This window comes from Brassica napus, chromosome A10, assembly GCF_020379485.1.
Source record: "Brassica napus cultivar Da-Ae chromosome A10, Da-Ae, whole genome shotgun sequence".
Classification (NCBI taxonomy): Eukaryota; Viridiplantae; Streptophyta; class Magnoliopsida; order Brassicales; family Brassicaceae; genus Brassica; species Brassica napus.
The window spans coordinates 11554776-11577292 of NC_063443.1; the positions used below are offsets into that span (position 1 = coordinate 11554776).

At 40.7% G+C, this 22517-nt stretch overlaps 7 protein-coding genes across 9 annotated transcripts; 3 read left to right on the plus strand and 4 right to left on the minus strand.

The window, feature by feature from the left end:
- The first annotated feature begins 189 nt into the window (after positions 1-189).
- LOC106371577 (VAMP-like protein YKT61) lies at positions 190-2030 on the plus strand. The gene is made up of 6 exons (XM_013811660.3): positions 190-537; positions 659-756; positions 846-950; positions 1128-1193; positions 1384-1470; positions 1725-2030. Exons 1-6 carry the CDS (start codon positions 345-347, stop codon positions 1773-1775), a joined length of 600 nt encoding a protein of 199 aa, XP_013667114.1. The 5' UTR covers positions 190-344; the 3' UTR covers positions 1776-2030.
- A 36-nt stretch (positions 2031-2066) lies between these two features.
- Positions 2067-2880, minus strand: LOC106371578 (temperature-induced lipocalin-1). Its single transcript, XM_013811661.3, has 2 exons — positions 2420-2880; positions 2067-2354 (listed from the first exon to the last, which is right to left on the minus strand). Exons 1-2 carry the CDS (start codon positions 2798-2800, stop codon positions 2169-2171), a joined length of 567 nt encoding a protein of 188 aa, XP_013667115.2. The 5' UTR covers positions 2801-2880; the 3' UTR covers positions 2067-2168.
- Positions 2881-4127: 1247 nt separating this feature from the next.
- LOC106369659 (glucan endo-1,3-beta-glucosidase 6-like) lies at positions 4128-6520 on the minus strand. The gene is made up of 2 exons (XM_022693308.2): positions 6074-6520; positions 4128-5380 (listed from the first exon to the last, which is right to left on the minus strand). Exons 1-2 carry the CDS (start codon positions 6406-6408, stop codon positions 4273-4275), a joined length of 1443 nt encoding a protein of 480 aa, XP_022549029.2. The 5' UTR covers positions 6409-6520; the 3' UTR covers positions 4128-4272.
- Positions 6370-16014, plus strand: LOC106420309. Of its 3 annotated transcripts, XM_048742957.1 has the most exons (25): positions 6370-6594; positions 8979-9165; positions 9285-9393; positions 9479-9643; positions 9722-9890; positions 9980-10072; positions 10271-10420; positions 10500-10539; positions 10702-10759; positions 10846-10928; positions 11159-11257; positions 11374-11489; positions 11621-11739; positions 11932-12002; positions 12490-12595; positions 12759-12898; positions 13016-13174; positions 13456-13559; positions 13808-13983; positions 14637-14826; positions 14936-15035; positions 15220-15388; positions 15508-15590; positions 15678-15754; positions 15839-16014. In XM_048742957.1, the coding sequence occupies exons 2-25, from the start codon at positions 9094-9096 to the stop codon at positions 16008-16010; spliced, it is 2820 nt and encodes a 939-aa protein (XP_048598914.1). In that variant the 5' UTR covers positions 6370-6594; positions 8979-9093; the 3' UTR covers positions 16011-16014. The 3 variants fall into 3 exon arrangements, with proteins under 3 accessions (XP_048598914.1, XP_048598913.1, XP_048598915.1); XM_048742956.1 differs by lacking the exon at positions 6370-6594 and having other exon boundaries at positions 8963-9165; XM_048742958.1 differs by lacking the exons at positions 6370-6594; positions 10271-10420; positions 10500-10539; ... (2 more) ...; positions 11159-11257; positions 11374-11489 and having other exon boundaries at positions 8963-9165.
- A 320-nt stretch (positions 16015-16334) lies between these two features.
- Positions 16335-17716, plus strand: LOC106420455. Its single transcript, XM_013861290.3, has 6 exons — positions 16335-16615; positions 16698-16751; positions 16840-16920; positions 17018-17087; positions 17227-17315; positions 17412-17716. The coding sequence occupies exons 1-6, from the start codon at positions 16469-16471 to the stop codon at positions 17544-17546; spliced, it is 576 nt and encodes a 191-aa protein (XP_013716744.1). The 5' UTR covers positions 16335-16468; the 3' UTR covers positions 17547-17716.
- On the minus strand, positions 17709-19480 carry LOC106435886 (nuclear pore complex protein NUP62-like). Its single transcript, XM_022713302.2, has 4 exons — positions 18789-19480; positions 18607-18685; positions 18397-18510; positions 17709-17933 (listed from the first exon to the last, which is right to left on the minus strand). The coding sequence occupies exons 1-4, from the start codon at positions 19013-19015 to the stop codon at positions 17709-17711; spliced, it is 645 nt and encodes a 214-aa protein (XP_022569023.2). The 5' UTR covers positions 19016-19480.
- A 4-nt stretch (positions 19481-19484) lies between these two features.
- Positions 19485-22041, minus strand: LOC106420454 (protein REPRESSOR OF SILENCING 3-like). The gene is made up of 4 exons (XM_048742963.1): positions 21785-22041; positions 21517-21705; positions 21084-21431; positions 19485-20984 (listed from the first exon to the last, which is right to left on the minus strand). Exons 1-4 carry the CDS (start codon positions 21998-22000, stop codon positions 19611-19613), a joined length of 2127 nt encoding a protein of 708 aa, XP_048598920.1. The 5' UTR covers positions 22001-22041; the 3' UTR covers positions 19485-19610.
- Between the last annotated feature and the right edge of the window lie 476 nt (positions 22042-22517).

Here is a 22517-nt window from a genome sequence, read left to right on the forward strand (position 1 = left end):
TTTACTTTTTTCTTACATTTTTTTTCCATAAATTAAATGTTTTTAGACTTTTGACTATACTACGATATTGATTTTCATATTACCTTTATGATGTAAAAGTTGGGTTTATTATCTTATATAGAATATGATTCTGGATGTAGATATCGAATACGAAAAGGGCATATATATAAATGAATATAAAAATGAAAATTGCGTCTGGTTCCGACACCTCTTTAACTTTTTTGTTTTGTTTTGTTTCTTTTTACCACCGGACATTTGCTTTTCCAGGTTCCAAAACGCATCTCCTCCTCCTCCGTCTCCTACTCCTCGCTTCCTCGTCACGCAACCTTTGATCCACCGGAGCAATGAAGATCACCGCCTTGCTTGTTCTCAAGGCCGCCCCCGAAACCTCGGATCCAGTCATCCTCGCAAACGCTTCGGACGTCTCTCACTTTGGCTATTTCCAGCGATCTAGCGTCAAGGAGTTCGTCGTTTTCGTCGGCCGCACCGTCGCTAGCCGAACCCCTCCTTCTCAGCGCCAGTCCGTCCAGCACGAAGGTTCCTCTCTCTCTCTCTCTCTCCCTTTCTAGATCTCCTCTTTTTCTCTCGGATCTATATGATTAGGATTTGCGATTAATTAGGGGTTTGTTATCTTTGTTTTGTTGATGATGATGCATAGAGTACAAGGTTCACGCTTACAATAGGAATGGACTTTGCGCGGTGGGATTCATGGACGATCATTATCCTGTTCGAAGTGCCTTTTCTCTTCTCAATCAGGTCTTATTATATCTTTGTTTTTTTAATCTCAGTGAGGAGGAGGAGAAGATACGGTTTTGCTTGACATTGAACTTGTGTGTTTATGTCAGGTGATAGATGAGTACCAGAAGAGTTTTGGTGAGGCATGGAGGTCTGCTAAAGAAGACTCCTCTCAGCCTTGGCCTTACTTAGCCGAAGCTCTTACCAAATTTCAGGTTTATTCTTTTTTTTCTTGTGCAATTTCATTCTCTCATGGAACTTGTCTATAAAACACTGGAGGTATTAACTCGATTAGGTGGATAAGAAAGAATCTAACTTTACTGATTCCTCATGAATTATGACTACCCGTTACTCATTTGGTATTAAGTGTTTCTGCTCTTTGTGATCTTCAGGACCCAGCAGAGGCTGATAAGCTGTTGAAAATCCAGAGGGAGTTGGATGAGACCAAGATTATCCTCGTAAGTGCCACTCTCTTTGCCTATGTTTTCGTAGATATAGATGATATGCATTAATGTTGTCCCCAGATAATATGTGATGTTCTGTAAATGATTTATGGTTCTTCTGTGACTTCAACACAAGAGAGTCTTGCTGATACAAAGATATGTTTTTTCGTCTCCCTAAAAACTGAATATATGTTCTGTATTGCAGCATAAGACCATTGATAGCGTTCTAGCCCGTGGTGAGAAGCTCGACAGCCTAGTGGAGAAGAGCTCAGATTTGAGCATGGCATCGCAGGTACCAACCTTCTAACTTCTAACTATCACATACTATATATTGCCATCTTCTCCACTGTCTGGGTCTCTGAGCATAGTTGGTTAACACGGTAGAAAGGGCATATGATATGAGCGAACTTGAAAATGCTGTAGATAAATAGAGGAGAACTATCACATGCTAGAAGGCTAGAAGCTGTTGCACGTTATTGTTGGGGTAGATAAACAGAGAACTTACGTGGATGTTTCTGACATGAGAACCTGTTTTGAATGAAACAGATGTTCTACAAGCAAGCAAAGAAAACGAACTCATGCTGCACAATTCTGTGAGCTGCAACTCTGGATGGATGTCTTGGGGGTATATATAGTCAACCAAACTTTTGCTGTGGGGCGAGACTGCTTTTCATTTTATATATACATATTTGATTCCGTTCTCTCGTTTTGCATGCACTCTTGAATTCCATAAGACTCATGTCGTGTGGCGTGTTATCCAAATACAGTTTCAATTGTCTTTGCCTGATTATATGATTGCTTTTGTTTATGTTTATTTACGGTAATAATAACATGATCACATTCTTGCATCAACTTTTATGTCAAACAGATGTTATAAGATTTTGAAAATAGACAAAAGCAGAACGATGATTACTAAAAAGGGGTAGCATATTACACAAACAAAGGTAGCAAAAAGAGATGAAACAAGTCTTCTTTTGCCTCCATGTGTATCTACTTGCCGAAGGTAGACTTGAGCCACCAAACACCCTTGGTGTCATCAGGAGCAGTGTTGGACTCAGGTGGTGTATCACTCTGAGGAGTCTTGTGAAGCTTGCTGACATCGTACCCTTCCTCCACCGCCTTCTCCACCAGCTGCTTATACGTCTCTTCCTCCATATGCGCCTTCCTGCTCAGTATCTACGCCACATAATCAAACCTTCAGCTTCTTTTATAATTCATCACAAAAAGACAAAAAGACATACCCAAAGATAACTCCTTGAAGGCTGTCCGATAACAGCATGCTGGTACTCAGGATCAATATACAACACCCAGTAATCCCCCGTGACGGGAATAACGGGAAGGAAAGGAGGAACAAAGAACTTGACTTTAAGCTTGGCCTCGTCGCTCTTAGGATCAGCTTTGTAAGCTGAGCCTTGAATGAAACCCCTCTTGCCTCCGTTCCACGTCTCGTTCAAGACGTGCACCGTGCCGTCGGGGTTAAGGGTGTAGGTGGCGCGAGTGTCGACACCGTCCTTGGGCTGGAACCTGGAAGGGAAAGAAGCAATCTCGTACCAACGGCCCATGTATCTCTCCAAGTCGAGACCTTTCACAGCGTTCATATCTTTCTTCTCCGTCGACGTCATCTTTTCTTCTAGCTTACGGTTTCTTAGATATTTTGTTCCTTTTTGAGGTTTGGTAGGATAAGAAATAGGGATTCTGTTTTATTTTATAGGAAAATGGAAAAAGAAAATAACGAAGGAGATTTTCGTGGGAGGAGAGGCTGACACGTGGGAAGCGTGTGAGGTAAATGCTTCTAGTAGCGTCTATGCGTTGGAGTTACAGCTAAGGAAACGCATCTTTCTTTTCTTTTGTTCTGTCGGAGTAGAATACAAATACAACAAAGCGCTATGCATTCGCACCTTGATTTGAGTTTCTTTTGCCTTTTCTAGGTTCTACCAACAATCTTTTATATCGAAATGTAGATTTCTAGTTTTATACTAAAATGTTTTGTTTCCCTAATAGTGCAGTCAATCAAATTCAACACTTTCCAAAAATTTATAAGACGTTAATGTATCAGTTTTTAAGATTTAAGAGTTTAAAAGATCTCTTAAATGAAAACTTTTTAATTGTTTTTGGAAAGAAATAAGAAGGAAATTAATTCATTTGACTAAATAAGCCGCAATAACTTTTATTGGATTCGGACATATGGATAATCTAGAAAAATATCTTAATCATTTTTAGATCAAGATAGAAAGGTGAGTTTTGAGGATAGAGTTTAAAATTTTTAAAAATAAAAAATAAATATTAAAAATTTTAAAATAAAAAGTTATTTTGGTTTTTGTTTTTATTGTGAACTATTTTTATGATAAAAAAACTTTAAAAAATTATTCGAAGAGAATTACCCAACGCAACATTTTCATTTTGGTTTTAATAATCGACAAACACAACATTTCCATTTTTGTACCATTACAACAAACCTTTAATCCAATCACGGACAAAAATTACGTATTTCTATTTTACCTGTTTCAAAAAAAGGACTCGACTTGCGTAATAGTTGTCCACAAGAGCATTCTCCGTCAACATCAGGTCATCAGATACATCGTAATAGTTTTTTTTTTAGATACATCGTAATAGTTGTCTTGCGTAATAGTTTTCGACAACAAAATCTTTGATCCAATCACATAGACACAAAATAATGTGTTTCTACCTTTACTTATTTCAACATTTCGTTCATCATGTCATCAAATACATTTATTGTTGTCGACAAGACCATTCTCTAGCTTTCCTGACTTCATTTCTGGATCCAGCATTGCAAGGTCTCTCCCACACACCCTCGACTGTTGACAACCTGTTGTCGGTACAATGAATCCATCACAGCACTCTCCAGGAAAACAAACAGAGAGGCCAGGACAAAAGGGAGTGATTGTGCCTTTAATCCGGCCCTTAATTCTGAGTTTAGAGATATCAAAATGTCCGAAACACCAAACAAATAGTTCCCTGAACACAGCACTATTTTCACTTGTTCTTGGGAGAGAGAAATTAGAATCCAAGAAAAGGAACAGAAAAGAAAAAAAAAAACACATCACACATAATGCTACAACACAAGAAGAAACCATCAAAAAATAGATAGCATGGCAATGGCTACAGCCACCAGCAGTGGGAAGAAGAACACTTGTCCTTGTACAGCCCCACCGTAATAAGGCTCTATCATAATCGGAAACCTGCACGTCCCCGTTGAAGGATCCGTCTTAGTCACCTCCGATATATTCGGAAACTTACACGCCATATCCAGCTGGTCATTTATCTGATAATAACTATTAAACGCATACGATATATTCTCCTTCCCATCCAGATTCCCACACGACGTCCCAACCCCGAGGCTAGTGCAATCCCCGAGGCTACACGCGTAGCTCACGCTAGGCGCCACCTGAGGATCGTCCAGCCTCACGTTAGGCTTCATCACACACCACTTCCTCTGCAGATACCTCACACCTTTGGCCTGTATCAAAGCTCCCGTGTTGGTCGTTCCCAAGTTCAACACGTATTTTGGCAACCCGTCGAACGTGAATATCCCCCAGTGACGCTCGAAGTAACCAGGCTGAACGCTCTTGGCGTCCTCGTCTATGAGGCTGAAGAGGTAGGCGTCTATTGGGCCAGGCCTTCTAGGAGTGCCTTTGCCACCTGAGATGTGGGCCATGAAGCCTTGGTTGAACTTCTTAGCGAACTCCACGTTAGCGTTCTTGTCCCCATCCGTAGGCCAACCGATCTCGCCGACTATGATCGGCATGTTTCCGAAGCCGTTCTTCTCGAGGGCGTGGACCAGAGTGTCGTAGTTTGCGTCGAACATGTTGTAGTAGAATGTTCCACCGTCGCTGACCGGCTGCGAGTTGCCGTCGAAGAAGGCGTAGTCTACTGGGAAGTTGGCGTCGTTGTAGAGACTGATGAAAGGGTAGATGTTGACGGTGAAGGGGCCGCCGTTGTCGCTCAAGAACTTGACGATTGTGATCATGAGGTCGCGGATGTTGGCTCTGAAGTCGCCTCCGGAGGGGAAGGTGTTGGAGCTTTCGTAGACGTCGGCGTTTAGGGGACAGGTCACTTTCACTTGGTTCTGAAGACCGGCTCTTATTAACGCGATTTGGATGTTTCTCAGCGCGGGGAATGTGGTGGTGAGATAGCTCCCGTTGTAAGTGGACAGGAAAGGCTCGTTGCCAACAGCCACGTATCTGTTACAACAAAAACCGAACCAGAGGATCAACTTCAGTTGTCTGATTATACAGTAACGTCATGAACTTTGTGTACATTTTTCTCAGACAAAGACAGATCCAAACTACTTTGACTGTCTAAGAGAATTCAAACTCAAAGTGCAACAAAACCGAAGCAGAGAATCAAACTCAGATATCTACTTAAGTTGTCTGAATATATAGTAAAGACATAAGCTTTGTGTAGATTTCTCTCAGACAAAGACATATCCAACTTACTTCTACTGTCAAAGAGAATTCAAACTGAAAGTGCAACAAAACCAAACCAGAGGTTCAAACTCAGCCTATCTACTTCAGTTTGTCTGATTCTACAGTAAAGACATGAGCTTTGTATAGATTTCTCTCAGACAAAGACATATCCAACATACTTTAACTGTCAAAGAGAATTCAAACTCAAAATGCAACAAAACCGAACCAGAGGATCAAACTCAGCTCTCTACTTCAGTTCAGTTGTCTGATTATATAGTAAAGACAAGAGCTTTATGCAGATTTATCTGGAACAAAGACAGATCCAAACCTACTTTAACTGTCTAAGAGTATTCAAACTCAAGTTTCCCTGATTCCAGTTCCTAACTAGTATAGTACAAATGCGGAACCCTAAAACCCCTAAAAAGGAAAGTTGAGGATAGAAAGTAAAAAGAAAGAAAGGGAACCAACCTGATGTTGACGTTATCGGTTTTGATATGAGTAGAAACATTTTTAGCAACCCATTTCTCAGCGGCTTTGAGGCTTGAGGCGAGAGAGGCTAGCATCTCGTTGGGGATACCGACCATAACCTCGATTCCTGATCTGCCCAGAGCTCTGAGAGTGTCGTACTCAGCGTCGAAGAGCTTTACTTTCTGAATACCATTCTCTCTCAGCATCCTCACCACTATATCTGGTGGAAGAGGGTGGGAAGCCTGCGTTCCCCAGTTCGCTCCAATCGAACTTGCTTTGGGACAAACCACCGCCGCCACCGTCAGTACTATCACCGCCACGAAACTCCACCTCATCTCGAGGGTCTCCGATCTGAGACTTCGTGAAACCAGAAAAAAGGTAGACAACGCTGTGAACTATGAGCTTTTTTGAGCTTTGAGCTTAGCTGTACTGTCTGCTCCAGTCACCAGTGCGTATTAAAGCGACCACGCTTGCGCTACTGACCGCTGTTTTTGGCAAACAGACAACGACAAAAATGACACGTAAGCATCGATGTCTTTGGTTTGTGGTCCCTTGCTCTTTACGGATAAGTGGGCTTCTCTATCACAGGCCCATTTTTTCCTTGAATTATTTATATGTTCATATCATGTCGGTACATTTTATAATCGATGCATATCACTCTGAATAGCATGGTAGAGAGACTTTGAAACATCTCCACAAAATGCTACATGAGTAAATCCAAGCCCCTTGAATTGCTATACATCCATACAAAGTACCATTGCATAATTTGCATTTGACTTTAGTGTCTATGGCTGAAACTAGAATGTTGTTTTTTCTTTTGGGTGTGAGAATACAATAATGTGGAATAGTTATTCATGAGTTTTGGAACAAAAATAGTAAAATACCAAATAAATAAGAGGGTGATTGGTAGTTGCTGTAGGTGCTGTCCACAACCCTATTTATTTTTACAACACCAAATTCAGGGCAATCAAGCTTTAAATTTTTTTTTGAAACCACAGCTCTTAAAATAACCTACAGCTGTACAAGTACTCTGCAGAGCCAAATATCCAAAGCAATTAAATCTAAAGCCACAGTAAAAAATCTACAGATTTTTTTCTACAACAAAATATTTAAAGCTACAGTCATTACCAATCGGACCCTAAAAAAAAAAAAAAATTGATTCCACGCTTAATACAATTAAGAAACAAATACATATCTCATTTTTGATTCTTTAGACTACCACTACTTCATTCCATTTTTATGTCCTTGATTCTATACATTTTTAAATTGAATTACCAGTAACATCCTATATCACTTTTCTTACAAATAATTGCTTTCAGCCAATATGTTTGGAATATGCCATCTTTTGTTATTGGGGAAAAGATAGTTGTAGTGTAGTTATTGAGAAGGAAAACAATATTGAGGAGATAATTTGATATTCCTTTTGTACATATTTTATGATTTTTACGCTTATTAATAAAACATAATCAACACTTAGTTATTATTGCATAGTATTTTGTAATTTTATATTTTCTATATTTCTAAATTAATAAGATTTTAAGAAATGCAATTAATGTTCTTAAAATTCATAATTTTTATTATTAGTTAACAAAAATTGCATTGAAAATATAAAAATACATCTTTTTGAATTTTCTAGAGTATTTAACTTTTTGAAATGAATAGAGTATAATTTAATCTAATGAAAACTCATTAAAACCTATTCCTAATCATATTTAACAAAACTGTATTTTGGAACTAAAATGGATATATATATAATTATAAAAGTTAACAAAGAAAGATAGAATTATAAAACACACCTAATCCCCAAAATATTATCAATCAAACCCAACCCGAAAACATATAAATCTCAAATCCGAAAATCGGAAAAATCTGAACCGAACCGACAATTTTGTTCGTCTACAATATTTGTAACATTTTTTTTTCCGTCAATTTATTTTATTATTAAAAAGGTTTTTAAACCCAACAAAAGGTCCTAGGCCCATCCTTACAAACAACCCACACCCAAGCCCGATTCTAATGGGCCACTAATACAAACTTAACCCGTCTGAGGCCCAAATCCAACTCAGCCGACTTCGGTCGGCCCGCGCATCAAGGATGCCGGACGCGTGGAAGGATAAGCACCCATCAGCATGCCACGCGTCTCTTCCGCCTCGACTTGACCGCCACCGTCTCGAAACGTCACCGGAGTTTCACCACCACCGACCTCGAACTCAGAGACACCAAAGGGCCACTCACGAGACCTCTTCTTCTCTTCACCGCTTTGTTTTTACTTCGGAGAGCCTCATCGATCCAATCGAGAGCTCATCCGACAGATAAAGCCGCAGACCACTTCGAACCAAGAACCAAGCAACACACTCAAAACACCGACAGGACCAGAACCGATCCAACTAACTGAAGCAAACTAAAACCGGCGACGCAAGACTGAGAAAGCCTTTACCCCCAGAAACTAGACCGACGACGGTGAATCTGAAGAAGCGTCCACCTTCCGAAGATAAAACCGGCAGTGACGAAGCTGTAAGAACCTCCCCCTCCCGAAAAAAACATCAGCAGACAAAAGACAAAGAGATTCACCGCGCCACACCTCAACGCCGACCGCGTTTTTATTCCAAGACAGATCCGCCGTTGGGGACCTGAGTCAGAGCTCAGACAAAGCGGAGGATGAAGGTGACGAGGGAGAAGCGCAAACGCACACCTTACGAGTATCTCAAAAGGATTTCTACGACGGCACGCACGCTCACGCGCCGGCCATTCGCCGGATCCGAAATTTAGATCTACTTACTCTCTCTACCTATTTTTATATGTGTTTTTTCACACAATTACGTTTATATTTTTGTGATATGATTTTAGGTTCTGTTAATTAAACAAAATTTGTTTAATTTATTTATTATTTTTGACTTGTTTGAAGACTGAAGAAAAACCAATTTGTGGGAAAAAAATACAGTTGCTAGTGTAGGAATTGTTGCGAGAGGCAAGATCAAAACCCTACTTCGATCGATCACTAGGAGAAGAAGAAGAAGACGATGCCTAGATTCGGGGCTGGGAACAGATCCGTCTCCAAGCTCGTGATCACCATCTGCGTTGCTGCTATCCTGGTACACGATTCCTTCCTTCGATCCATCCGTATAAATGAGTTGCGATGTGTTCATGATTTTGCAATTCTCATTTCTCAATCGACTTTGCTTGATTTGTTCGATTGATTATTCGTGGCTAGTTTTTGCCATCTCTGTCGTATGGAGCTCCACGTGGAAAGAGTTCTGTGTTTTCCTTGTTCAATCTCAAGGAAAAGAGCAGGTTTTGGAGCGAGTCTGTCTTTCGTAGCGGTGTGTTATGTTATGTTCTATCTGCTTGGTTTTGGATTTTCGTGTGACATTACTCTTTTCATAACACTTGTTTGATGTTTATCAGAGTTTGATGATCTGGAGTCTTCAGTCCACTCGAACTCCGGTGTGGTGAATTACACAAAGGCAGGAACCATTGCGAGTTACCTAGAGCTTATGGAAGTTGATGCTGTCTATCTTCCCGTGCCTGTTAATTTCATTTTCATTGGGTTTGATGGAAAAGGAAACCAAGGTGAATACTTTCTCTGTCTGTTCATACTTTTCTTTGAGATTTGGAGTCATCATTTGATTTTCTATTTTATTTCTATAGACTTCAAACTCCTTCCTGAGGAACTTGAGCGCTGGTTCAGTAAACTTGATCACGTGTTTGAACACACGCGAGTTCCTCATACCAAAGAAGTTCCCAATCCCTTCTACAAGACTAACATTGAAAAGGAGTTGAGACACCATCTTCCTATCATCAGTCGCCTGAACTATAAGTATAGTCATCTTTTTTGTCTGTTTATTGCAATGGTGGTGTTTGGTTTTATCTAGACGGTAAATTGGGGGTTTATTTTCCCTTTGTCAGCTTTTCTGTTCATGCTATACAAATGGGGGAAAAGGTGACACAAGTAATCGAGCGTGCCATCAATGTTTTAGCACGCAAGGATGACGTTTCTAGGTAATGCAGTTTGTCTTGTGGAAGTCCGTTACTGGTTAGTTTTATGCAGAGAGATCTGAGCCTGCATACCAATTGGTTCTGGAGACTTTATTTCACTCGTGATAGCTGCTTGCAACTTTTTTTAAGTGGTGTTGTCTGATTCTCAGTTTTGGTGTCATATCTAAATGATTCTATCTCTATTTTTATCCTTGGTGACAGAGATGAGGAAAATGGTCTAAGACAAGTCGATGTTGAGATGATGGAATTCATTTTCTCTAGCCTTGTCGAATATTTTCATCTAGGGGATGCATACAATGTATTTGTTCTGAATCCCAAACGTGACTTAAAAAAAGGCATATATGGATACCGGTGAGCACCTGATTATTATCGTATCATATTATTATATAACGGACGAAGAACATTATAGACTTACAAAAGGATTTTGCAGGAGAGGGTTTTCAGACTCAGAGATATCTTATCTGAAAGAGGTGATTCTAGTTCTCTCAATTCTGTGCATGCCTCCAAAGCAATTGCATCATAAACAATCTTCACCAAAAAAGTTCTCTAAATTGATCTCTTCGGTTAAGTTTTCTGTGAAGTGCTTGTATGTCAATGCGAGGTTCATATGACTCTTTTTATTCTTTTCGCAGAACAAGGACGTTATTAAAAAACTTCTTCAGTCTGGGAAGCCGTCAGAAACTATTTTAGGTACAGAAAGGCAAATAACAGCGATATTTTTCCATTGATGATGTACATTCCAGTTTCTTATCTGATACCTGCTGGATATGTTGTAGCATTTGATATGGTGAGGAAGCCATTGTACCAGAAACATCCAATGCTTAAATTTTCCTGGACAAATGCGGAGGAGACTGATACGGTTTGTTATTTTTGCTGCACCTTCAAGTTTTCTTATTCTATTGATTAGCCTTAATGTTTGTAAGATATGGCAGAAGCTTATTATGGCATTTTGTTTAGTTCTGTGTGGTCGTTACAGAGACTATACTCATATTTGAGAACCAGATCCTTTGTTCTGTAGAATCTCCGTTCAGTTATGTCTTACAGTGTTGGCTATTTGTGTTACAGTGTTGATTGTTGTCTTGCTTTCAGGCCGAGTGGTACAATGCATGCCAGGATGCTCTTAACAAATTGGAACAGCTATCCCATGGTAAAGATGCAGCCGAGCTCATTCAGAGTAAGGTTTTGCAGGTATCAATCTTCTTTTATTTTAGCTCAATACTATCTGGTCTCAGAAGCGACTTTTATTCTAAATAGATTTCCGTACATGTGATTAACTTTGAATTTTTCTGAATGGAAATTTCAAGTTGCTTCACGGGAAGAATGAAGATATGAAGATTTTTCTGGAAAAGGGTTTAAAAGCTGGAGACATTAGCAATCTTAACGCAGAATGTCTGACTGATACTTGGATCGGAAAGGGCAGGTTGATTTTCTGAAGCTCTCAATGCATGTGTGTACATGTATTTAACCTTTTATTTCTTGCTTAGAGCGCCATCTTATGCGTGGCAACAAATGACAAAGCGTTTTCATGATTTTGTGAATACTTCCTGTCAGGTGGGCATTCATCGATTTAACTGCTGGCCCTTTTTCGTGGGGACCTTCTGTCGGTGGGGAAGGAGTGCGGACGGAACTTAGTTTGCCAAATGTGGGAAAGACCATTGGTGCTGTTGCAGGTACTGTTCGCAATAAAATCTTCTGCATTGTGGCTCCTAAGTAGTAAACCTCCTGACTATTGACCGTACTTTCAAATGTACAATTCTAGTAATCTATGGACACCTCTCTGTCATTCTCTGGCATTCCTTCATTTGCACAAAACCTTTCCTGAATTTTCGTTAATTTTGTGTTCACGATTTTTTTCTTGCTAGAAATATCTGAAGATGAAGCAGAAGAAAGACTTCAAGTTGCAATTCAGGATAAATTTTCCGTATTTGGAGAGGTGTGTTTTGATTGGTGGAATAAGAAACCATTGGATTTCATCAAAATAGCTTTATCATGGGAGTCCTGGAGTTTTCTTTGGGCCCTGTTGTACTCCAGTACAAACAAAAATATGAGTAACAAATAAAGTTGAACAACCAAATCCCTAGTACTTTGGGAATTACAGCAGTGGGAAGGCTTACCATAAGATAGTGATCATCTTAGACAATTATAGAATTTGGGTATAGGACTCAGGGATTCTTAAGATTAAGGAATCATCTTAGACAAAGCTCCACGAAAACTAGCTTCTCTATATTACATGACCTATAAAGGTGAACATGATACTTGTTAAGTAAGGATCTGGATTCCTGAGCTGTAGTTTCCTTGAGGCTGATACCTGTGGGATAAATGTACATCTGTTTTTGCGTACAATGTCTCTGTTATGTTTTCATTTACCTTTTTGAAATTATTTTCGCCCACACTTCTAACTATTGCTCTTGTTTTCTCAGAAAGATCATCAGGCTGTTGACATTCTTCTAGCGGAGATTGATGTATATGAACTATTTGCTTTTAAGCACTGCAAGGGAAGGAAGGTGAAGCTTGCTCTTTGTGAAGGTGCTTCTTTTCTCTATAGCTGCTTTATGAGTCTTATTTTCATGTACGATCGTATTTTCTATTCTGTAATTTCAAAAAGTAATCCGCACAGCACCCACATCATTTTCTTGAGTAACTGTTTCGATGATTTTTTGTGTGCCTTTTTTCACTTTTCGTGTCCTAGAACTTGATGAGCGGATGCGGGATTTGAAAACTGAGCTACAGTCACTTGAAGGAGATGCACATGACGAGGTTCATCAGAGAAAAGCCATGGAGGCACTCAAACGAATGGAGAGCTGGAATTTGTTTAGCGATGAACATGAGGTATTTCTGCTGCTTCCCTTGCTGGTTTGAGGATTCTTTCAGTAAGGGGATTGGAATCATAATGCTTCGGTTTTTATAAGAAAATGTGACACTTACATCGTGATGTCGACTGCACAGGAGTTCCAAAATTACACAGTTGCACGAGATACTTTCCTTGCACATTTAGGTGCTACTCTCTGGGGATCCATGAGACATATAATATCCCCCTCAGTTGCCGATGGTGCATTTCATCATTATGAGAAGATCTCTTTTCAGCTTGTCTTCATCACACAAGAGGTAATGTTCATGTCAAATGGTTTAAAGGATTCCCATCAGATCAAGTATATTTTGGTGAAACTTTTATAAATCGTATGGTCTAAAGTCACGAGGATAAAGACCTTTATGAGATGACTGAAACGTAAGATTATAGAAAATATTGTCATTTTCTTTCGAGATGTTATGTAACTTGCTATTAAGCATATTCGATTCAGCTTACCAGTAACTTTGCCTGAGTTTTTCAGCCTAGTTTATATTGATGCTGAAAAGAGGTTGTCACCCTGTTATTTTATTTTATGTAGAAAGTTCGACAAATCAAACAGCTGCCAGTTGATCTCAAGGCTCTCATGGATGGACTTTCTTCACTGTTGTTACCTTCTCAGAAACCTATGTTCAGCCAACATATGTATGCACTGAAATCCGTTTAGTCCTGAAAATAAGCTTTACAACCCCCTGTATAACTTATTACCATTAGGCTTGATCTTTCTGACCCTATTTGATAAACTGTGGTTAGAACTTAGAACTAGCAGATTGTCTTGGCAACCATAAAGAGAGAAAAATATTTAGCTGTCTTATCTTGTGTTATCTTTCTTTTCCTCTTATTTCTAAACGCATCTTCGAGTTATAATGAAATGTCAATAACAACTGTGATAGGTTAACCCTATCTGAGGATCCTGCCTTGGCTATGGCATTTTCAGTAGCCCGAAGGGCAGCTGCTGTGCCTCTATTGCTTGTCAATGGAACTTACCGGAAGACAGTTCGTTCATATCTTGATTCATCAATCCTCCAGTACCAGTTACAGAGACTGAACGATCACACTTCCCTTAAAGGTCAGCTATGCAGCCGAAACTTTCTCTGTTATATAAGTATTTTTGTTTTGATGTTGCTACCATTAAATTTGCTTTGTTGGGGCACCTTTTTTATAAAAGAAGCCTTTCTGTAATGCTACGCTTGAAACTAATTTGCTACTAGTAAAACTGATTTGATGTTCCTTATGTCTGTCTAAAAATATTAGTGTAGACACTATGGCCAAAACATCTATATAGATGGTTACTGTTGAGAAAATTTGAGGACTGTTCTTCGTTTTACATATGTATTTCAAATTTTCGTCCTACAGTAGTATGCTGTCGTTAGACAACTGCATAAGATCTGAGCTACGGTATTATTCATTGTCCTCAAGTTGTGACATCTTTTACTACCGTCTTCATGTTGACTTGATCCATTTGGGAATTAGCTCCTTCCTACTGCTCAGTCAATTTCATTTCAGCTGTCCATTGCTCACGTTCTATGTAAATTTTGGTCAAGTTAGTTTGCATCTTTTTAGTGTCGTCTTCGTTTAGAGTTGATCCATTTGAGGGATTGCTCTGTCTGTACTCACGTTATATGCATTTTTTGTCTACTTTAATTGCACTGGATCTCATGCATTGGTTGATGTGGCTACATAGTGATTGACATTGACACTGCCATCCTTGTTATAACTCAGGAGGCCATGCCCACAGCAGGTCTACTCTTGAAATCCCTATCTTTTGGCTCATCAATGGGGATCCGCTACTGATTGACAAACATTATCAAGCAAAGGCGCTTTCAAATATGGTCGTTGTTGTTCAATCGGAGGCATCTTCATGGGAGAGCCATTTGCAGTGCAATGGTCGATCACTTTTATGGGATCTAAGGTTATAACACACATGTTAGCAGCTTTTATTAGCAGAGTGTTAGTGATTGGCCTAATTAGTTTTGCGCATCATGAACAAATTTTCCTTATTCCTTGTCTTTGTAAAATAGGAGCCCGGTGAAAGCAGCCATGGCTTCTGTTGCTGAACATCTAGCCGGAATGCTTCCTCTTCAACTTGTCTACAGTGTAGCTCATGAAAGTGCAATTGAGGTATAGAGTTATGCTTTCAGAGTATATATTAAATAGCATTGTGTTGTAATTCTTTGAAATTTTCGTTTGCTGGTAACTAGTGCAAGCTCGTGAAACCTAATAAAAACACTGATTATAGTCTTCAGCTAAAAGAAGAAGCTGATGGGTCTGTCTTAGCATCTTTTTAAAAAATTGTGTTTAACAGGACTGGACATGGTCAGTGGGTTGCAATCCATTTTCCACGACTTCTCAAGGTTGGCAGATTTCACAGTTTCAATCTGACACAATCGCCCGGAGCTATATGATTACGGCGCTTGAAGAGTCAATACAAGCAGTCAATTCAGGGATTCATCTTCTGCGGCTGGAGCGAACGAGTATCCTTTGGATTTTTTTTCTCTATGCCTGCGGTTGTGTAGAGGTTATAACTGTGAAAAGGTTTTATTGACTGCTCGTTTTTATATGCGAGTGTTCATATCCTTGACTCAGAAACAAGATGAAAAATCGTTTAAGATCTTCAAATCGAGGGAGCGTGAGCTGATGAACAAGTACAAGTACGTGATCAGCCTATGGAGACGAGTGAGTACACATACATTGCTTTAGTCTTTGCTTTGATATTGGAGGCTTCAAATGATGTGTGTGTATTATATATCATAATGTTTACAGCTTTCGAATATTGCGGGAGAAACACGTTATGGGGACGCAATGAGATTTCTGTATACATTAGAGGAAGCCACAAGCGGGTTAGTAATGCACCTTTTGCACCCGCTGTTATAGGAATGGTTTTGCTAACCAAGTCATGTCTTTTTTTTTTGGTTTTGTATCAGATTCGTGAGAGAAGTGAATGCAACAGTGGAGGTTTTGCACCCAATTCACTGCTCAAAAGAGAGGAAGGTGAAAGTGGAAATGGACATGACAACAGTTCCCGCCATGCTCGTAGTTCTGGTACTTCTTTACGCTGTCTTCAAGCCAAGAGCTCCTAAGCCAAAGATCAACTGATGTCTTAAAAATCAAAACGAAGAATCAAAAAATCCCATACAAGCTTTTTTTGTCCTTTTTTGAGACTGCAGCTCATCACTCTTTTTGTAATCTCACTTGGGTAAGAATTGTTGTAATCTGATTCGTTACTGCAGTTGCAAAAGTAAAAAACGTGACGAAGTTGGTGCTTAGAAAAGATTGTTTGAACAGTAAATAGACAAGACTGAAATAACTTTGACAAAAAAAAAGAAAAAAAGACAAGACTGAAAAACCTAACTTGTGGTGGTTGGGTCACGAGTGGGGCCCATTGAAGACAACGAGAACAGCATCTTTAACCAATCTCGAAATAACAAAGATTCGTAAGAAAATAATAGAAAATTTTGGTTCTGAGAGGCTAGAAAGTTCCGGAGACATCGGAGGAACCCTAGATTAAATGAGAAGGAGAGAGTGAGGAGAGGAGAGAGAGATTGAGTAAACTCATGGAGGAGGAGAAGAAGAAAGAGGGATCGTATAGGTACTGGGTGAGAGAAGCCACAGCGGACGCAGCTCCTCCTCCTCAGCCACAGAAGCTCACCAACAACGACGTCGCTTCCAATGCTCCTGCCCTCGGCTCCCTATGGAATCAGGTTTGCTATTTCCATTTTCATCAGTTAAAGTTCTCGTAAAAGTAAAACCATTCTTCTGTGCATATTCTCTTAATTTCCATAGGCTGGCACTTGGGAGGAAAAAAATATCACGAAATGGGCCACTGATCGATTAAAGGTTTCTTCTTTCTTTCTTTCTTTTCCCCTTATTGTTCTTTCTCTTGTAAAGTGTTAATATGTTTTGTACTTTGAAATAATGCTCGCAGGAGCTGCTGGGATCAGTGGGTTCATTGCAATTCTCTTCTGGAAAAGCTGAGATTATAGATGTTAACCGATGTGTTGGAGATGTGAGTTTTCTTCTTTTTTTCATCTTTGTGTTGTTCTCTATGTTTGTCCTTGGAATGGGTGATGATGATCCGTTGGTTGTTCCTCTGCCCTCGCTAGGCTTTCTTGGTCACAGTTCGGAACAAGAAAAGAGTTGGCTATACTTACGAGCTTTCCCTCAAAGTCCAAGGTAAAGACTCTTTACCGGCGTCACCATTTTGGCTTTTACAAGCTCTGATATTAAAATGTATTGCATTTGAGTTATATGGTTGATACTTATCTTCTCGTAGTCGTTGTTCGTGTAAATGCAACTTATTTTTCCTACTCAGGAGAGTGGTCTTTTGAAGAGGACACGAAAAAGGTGAAGGGGAGTCTCGACATTCCTGAGTTCTCATTCGGCGAGCTTGATGATCTTGAGGTAACGTTTATGCTAGAGAGTCTTCCATATGATTTGGGAAGGATGATTAGGATATTTGGACACTGATCAACGGCGTACACTTTGTGCAATGAGCAGGTGAATGTGAAGCTCAGTGAAGACAAAGAGCTTTCCCAGCAACTGAAGCAGCAAGTTCGGTTGGATATGAAGCAGTTCCTGGAGCCTATACGCCTGAAACTTGGACAGTTCGAGCAGGAACTAAAAGATCGATAGTGATTGTTTCTTTCCATTTCATATCAGCAATTTTCTGTTAGCATCGAGAACTTGGTTAAAACATAACACTGCATCTTAAAGTTTACCTTGTATTCATGCTTCATCTGTCTACCAACTTCCACGTTTATTGTCTAAATTCAGTTCATCAATGAACTTTGTCTTTTATCTAACGGGAAATGCTTTAAACCAGTGAATAGAGATGTCAATTGGGCTCTCCCGTCCCGTCCCGTCCCGGACCGCTGCGGGTTTGTCTTTGGGTGGGACACGGCGGACTTGTCCCGCGCGGGATGCGGTTCTGAAAGTAGCTGACCAATCCCGTACCGCATTTTTTACAAGCCTTCGCGGGCCGTCCCGCGGGATATTGGGTATTATAGTGTCTACTTCTTCCTGCACAAACAAACATAAACAAGAATGAGTTTCTGCAGGAACAAACACCAAACAAGAATGACTTGATCATAGCAAAATCTATTTCATTCTTTTTTCTTTTTTTTTTTTTTTTTTTTTTAAATCTATTTCATTCACTTAAGACAATTCTTTTTATTTGTGTGTACGTATACGTATACCATGAAGCACCATACCATGAAGGGCTATTTTAATTATCAAGCACAATGCGTGTATGTATACGTGTCTAGGACAATTTGATTATCAAGAACAATTTAATTATCAAGCACAATACCATGAAGAAACAATACGTGTACGTGTAGCTATGGAGATTAGTCTTTCAGCTGATATGCATCATTGTTATATGCATATATAGATTCGTTGACAAAGCTGTAACTACATATAGCTTAGCATACATAATCAGATGTAAGCTTAGAACAATGTCTTTGACGAGTCTCAGAGACTTCACCTCAAGCCTCAAAAAAACATCACGGTTCTGCAGGATCCGCTTATCCCATTCAGCTATTGCATTTGCCTGTTTCCGGAAACTCCCTGTACGCTCTTCTAGCTCAGTATTCCACTCCTTGATAATATTCAAAACGCCAAAGATACACAGTTGAACACTGTGTAAATATATCAAGTCAAGAAAATAATAAATCATAAGAGGCCATATATCTACCTCCTCAACAGTTTTGCCAGTTATTTCAGATGGTAACTTGGGAGCACCAGCCACTGGAGCTGCAACAGTTGTGCTTGTCCTACAAATAAGAAACACATAAAAGGATATATCAGCTACAAAAAAATAATGGTGAAAGGCAGTAGTAGCAGTATAACACATACGAGAAGAGCAGAGACAATTACCCAGTCGTCGAAGCCACAACAAGAGATGTCTGCGTTGTAGTAGCAGATGATGAGGATGTAGCGAAGAGAGGAGAACTCGATCCGGCTGCAGATGAAGGAGCGGAGAATAAGGATGAGGAAGATCCAAAGAGTGGTGCTGAACCACTGGCTGGCGCTGCTCCGAAAGGAGATGGTGCTGAAACACTCGCAGAAGAAGATGAAGCAGAGAAGACATCATCAAGAAGCATTGTCGCCTGTCGGACATCGAACGGCCATCGTCGGTGGTGGAACGAAAAGGAAGAGAAGCTCCTCTACTGCAGATTGAACACGATGTGGTCACCAGAAGCATTGTCGCCTGTCGGACATCCAACGGCCATCGTCGGAACTCCATCTCTTCCCACGGCCATCGTCTTCATCTCTTCCCACGGCCATCGTTGTCATCTCTTCCCACGGCCATCGTCGGAGCTCCATCTCTTCCCACTCTCTCTTTCGTTTTGTTTTCAGAATTTCAGGTGACGAAAGCAACTGAAGCGTCTAGCGGTTCATCTGGGTCTTCCCGCGGTTGTTACGGGCCGTCCCGCTTTCAACCCGGTACCGTGCAAGCTCCATCCCGCAAAGCCCGCTTTTTTGCGGGTCATGAATTCTTAGGCCCAAACCCGCCCCGCACCAAACCCTTACGGGCCAGGCCCGCGGGCCAGTACCCAATTTGCCATCTCTACCAGTGAACGTGAATAACTTAAATAAAGAGCACAAAATGTATAAAGAGAACAAAATGTATAAAGAACACAAAAACCGTAGATGAATACATAATCTGAAGAGCCTATAGATCTGTTACAATCCAACTCATTCTTCACTTTTCTTCTTTCTGCTTGGCTCGCTCAATGCCTTCTTAGCCCTTTTCCACTCGCTCACAGAAGTCTCGCTTCTCATAAAAGCGCAACTCTCCCCTGATCCAATCTCTCTCCTAATCGGCCTCTTCACACCCAATCTACTTCCTCCACTCACATTCTTAGCCTTCACAATCTGCTGATTCTCCTTTAAACTTCTCAGAGGGGTACTACTACTAGCCCCGTGGACTCCCGCAGCCTCAACACCATTGGCACTTCCACTCTTGTTAGAGTAGGTGAACTGGCCATCTCCACTGCTGTTCACTCTATCTGCTTCGGTCTTCTCAGGAGGTAGATTCGGGAAGAGTTGAGTAATACTGAATGAAGCATTCTGGTCCCTAACCAGCTGAGTCCAAGAAGCCTTCTGAAGCCATGATGAGGCTCCTGCTGACTTCTTACTATCTTCCAGCTGTCCTTTCTTTGTCTCTTCTTCGTTCACATCATGATCCACGCTATCTTCCAAGACTAAGCTTTCCTTTTCTGCATTCAAATCATCTGCCACATTCTCATCCTTTTCCACGTTCAAACTTCCATCCTCACTATCGCCCTCGGTGCTTGCTGCAAGTTCCACTGTCTCAGCATCCACATCTATGTCAGCAACGTCAGCATCTTCTGACTCTGGGTGGTCTGAACTTTCAACGTCAGCATCTTCTGACTCTGAGTGGTCTGAACCTTCAACGTCAGCATCTTCTGACTCTGAGTGGTCTGAACCTTCAACGTCAGCGTCTTCTGACTCTGAGTAGTCTGAACCTTCAACGTCAGCATCTTCCGACTCTGGGTGCTCTGAACCTTCAACATCATCATCTTCTGACTCAGGGTGGTCTGAACCTACAACGCCATTATCTTCTGACTCTGAGTGGTCTGGACCTTCAACATCAGCATCTTCCGACTCTGAGTAGTCTGAACCTTCAACGTCATTATCTTCTGACTCTGAGTGGTCTGAATCTACAACGTCAGTATCCTCTGACTCTGAATGGTCTGAACCTTCAACATCAGTGTCTGATGCAGGTTGTACTGCTTTACTGGAGCTAACATCTGGCAAAAAACTGGATACGCTAAAATTACTGCTGTTTCCATTGGCCACAAGTGCTTTCCAGGAAGACTTTTGAGACCAGGAAATATTGTCATTCGACTTCTTGACGCCTGTTGTCCTGCTTGGTTCATCCGGATCGACTTCAGAAGGTTTCTTCTTTTCACGTATGGCCTGTGAAGCTTCCTGTCTTCCACTTCCCTCTGGGATGATTGATTGCCTCTTTTTGTTTGGATGAATGTTGTTCCCCTTATGTCCCTCAGTACATCCTTCTGCTGGTGTTTGATCGAGCATTGATTTCTGAGTTAACATCAAATAAAAAAAGCCAGATCAGGGATAAGGTATGTAGATGCCACACTATTAGGTAAAAGAAAACTGAAAAATATTAGCTACAAGTACCCGTTTTCTTGACAAGTTACTCAGCTCTGCGTCCATCATGTCCTTCCCATTAGATACCACATTGATCAAAATGTTATCTTTGGTATCTACGATGATGTCATCTTTCTCATTGATGACGATGTCGTCTTTCTGAAGAAGCTTATTCATCACGGAGTTCATAATATTCACCTCTTCTTCATTTATCCCCACATTAAGCGCTTCCACATCACGGGCATGAGTTTCCTGAGGAGTGAGAGAAGCAGAGTGCTCTTCACAATCGCAAAAGGTCTTGGGAAGAAGAGAAGGCACCGCAACACGCTGGAAGCTATACTTATGTTTGCCAGTTCCACTTAGTGGCATAGCTTTCACCTGCACCAAAACCAAAGTTATCTAAACCCTAATCCCCAACTCCAAGTTACTACTACTACCTCATGTTAGATGAGCTTTTAGGTACCTTTCTGAGTCTGGGAAAGAAGATGTTAAGGTGAGTGGAAGGAGTTAACTTCTCGGGAGCTTTAACAGTGTCATCAGAAGAAGCAGAAACAGAAGCTGACTCTGCCCATTCCCTCTTCAAGCGAGCCATGTAATGCTCTTTCGCTTTCTCCAGCCGCAGCTTCCCTCCTTTCCACTTACATCCATTATACTGCCAAAATCGAATCCAGGTTAAGACATAAGAGAGCTTAGAATAAGTAAAGAGAAGGAGGTGGATCGAATCAGCTCACCGTGGAGAAGAGCTTAGTGAGTGAGTTCTCGGAGGCGGGAGAGAAGTCGATGTAAGCAAAGGAGCGACCTTTGGTCCTGACAAATTCAACAGCTTCGACGAAGCCCATGGGAGAGAAGATCTTGAGAAGATCGTCTCTCCCGACGCTTTCTCCTAATCCTCCGACATGAAGCCTAACGCCGCCGCCGCCGCCGCCGCCACTTCCGCCTCCCTCCATTGTTTTTCTCTCTGCTGCTGCTTCAGTTTCTTTCTCTCTTCCCCTAGTCTCCCTCATTAATAAGGCCCATTAGTAAAGGTCTTAATGGGCTTTTAAAGAGAAAAGAAAAGGCCCACTAACATCCTGATGAGGTTTTTGCTTATGGGGTCCGCCTTAACTAATTTCTGGAGCATTATTTGAAACAGTGAATAGACGCAAGACAAAAATGTTGTTTCGTCGTCTGCGAAAGCATCCTGGGAAAAAGACGATACACACAGTGTTCGTCTTCCGTCTAATCAGATGGCGCATGTGCTACTCCGACACTCGTATGTTACTGAGTTCTATCTGTTTCTTTTCTTTTCACTTTTTCAGATATTACAGTTACCGAACCTGAGAAGCAGGTGTGTCGGTTTGTCTGTTTTGTTTTTTCAATTCAATTATTGCAAATGTGAATAGAGAGTGTAATAAATTCAAGATGATGAAGAAATTAGAAAAGAGGGGAATGATGAACAAGAGTGCACGTATTTAGGGTAAACAT

Excerpts from the sequence above, each read along its gene's own strand:
- LOC106371577 (XM_013811660.3), top strand. The coding sequence starts at position 345 with ATGAAGATCACCGCCTTGCTTGTTCTCAAGGCCGCCCCCGAAACCTCG. Across the intron at positions 1,194-1,383 it reads ATGAGACCAAGATTATCCTC|CATAAGACCATTGATAGCGT; the intron begins GTAAGTGCCACT and ends TCTGTATTGCAG. Across the intron at positions 1,471-1,724 it reads ATTTGAGCATGGCATCGCAG|ATGTTCTACAAGCAAGCAAA; the intron begins GTACCAACCTTC and ends TGAATGAAACAG.
- LOC106435886 (XM_022713302.2), bottom strand. The coding sequence starts at position 19,015 with ATGCTTCTTGATGATGTCTTCTCTGCTTCATCTTCTTCTGCGAGTGTT. Across the intron at positions 18,686-18,788 it reads GTTGTGGCTTCGACGACTGG|GACAAGCACAACTGTTGCAG; the intron begins GTAATTGTCTCT and ends TCTTATTTGTAG. Across the intron at positions 17,934-18,396 it reads ATGTTTTTTTGAGGCTTGAG|GAAGAAGTAGACACTATAAT; the intron begins GTGAAGTCTCTG and ends TTGTTTGTGCAG.
- LOC106369659 (XM_022693308.2), bottom strand. The coding sequence starts at position 6,408 with ATGAGGTGGAGTTTCGTGGCGGTGATAGTACTGACGGTGGCGGCGGTG. Across the intron at positions 5,381-6,073 it reads ACCGATAACGTCAACATCAG|ATACGTGGCTGTTGGCAACG; the intron begins GTTGGTTCCCTT and ends TTGTTGTAACAG.
- LOC106420309 (XM_048742957.1), top strand. The coding sequence starts at position 9,094 with ATGCCTAGATTCGGGGCTGGGAACAGATCCGTCTCCAAGCTCGTGATC. Across the intron at positions 10,760-10,845 it reads GCCGTCAGAAACTATTTTAG|CATTTGATATGGTGAGGAAG; the intron begins GTACAGAAAGGC and ends GATATGTTGTAG. Across the intron at positions 11,490-11,620 it reads ACTTGGATCGGAAAGGGCAG|GTGGGCATTCATCGATTTAA; the intron begins GTTGATTTTCTG and ends ACTTCCTGTCAG.
- LOC106420454 (XM_048742963.1), bottom strand. The coding sequence starts at position 22,000 with ATGGAGGGAGGCGGAAGTGGCGGCGGCGGCGGCGGCGGCGTTAGGCTT. Across the intron at positions 21,706-21,784 it reads TCACTAAGCTCTTCTCCACG|TATAATGGATGTAAGTGGAA; the intron begins GTGAGCTGATTC and ends CGATTTTGGCAG. Across the intron at positions 20,985-21,083 it reads GTAACTTGTCAAGAAAACGG|AAATCAATGCTCGATCAAAC; the intron begins GTACTTGTAGCT and ends ATGTTAACTCAG.
- LOC106420455 (XM_013861290.3), top strand. The coding sequence starts at position 16,469 with ATGGAGGAGGAGAAGAAGAAAGAGGGATCGTATAGGTACTGGGTGAGA. Across the intron at positions 16,616-16,697 it reads TCGGCTCCCTATGGAATCAG|GCTGGCACTTGGGAGGAAAA; the intron begins GTTTGCTATTTC and ends TAATTTCCATAG. Across the intron at positions 16,752-16,839 it reads GGGCCACTGATCGATTAAAG|GAGCTGCTGGGATCAGTGGG; the intron begins GTTTCTTCTTTC and ends TAATGCTCGCAG.
- LOC106371578 (XM_013811661.3), bottom strand. The coding sequence starts at position 2,800 with ATGACGTCGACGGAGAAGAAAGATATGAACGCTGTGAAAGGTCTCGAC. Across the intron at positions 2,355-2,419 it reads CTTCAAGGAGTTATCTTTGG|ATACTGAGCAGGAAGGCGCA; the intron begins GTATGTCTTTTT and ends TATGTGGCGTAG.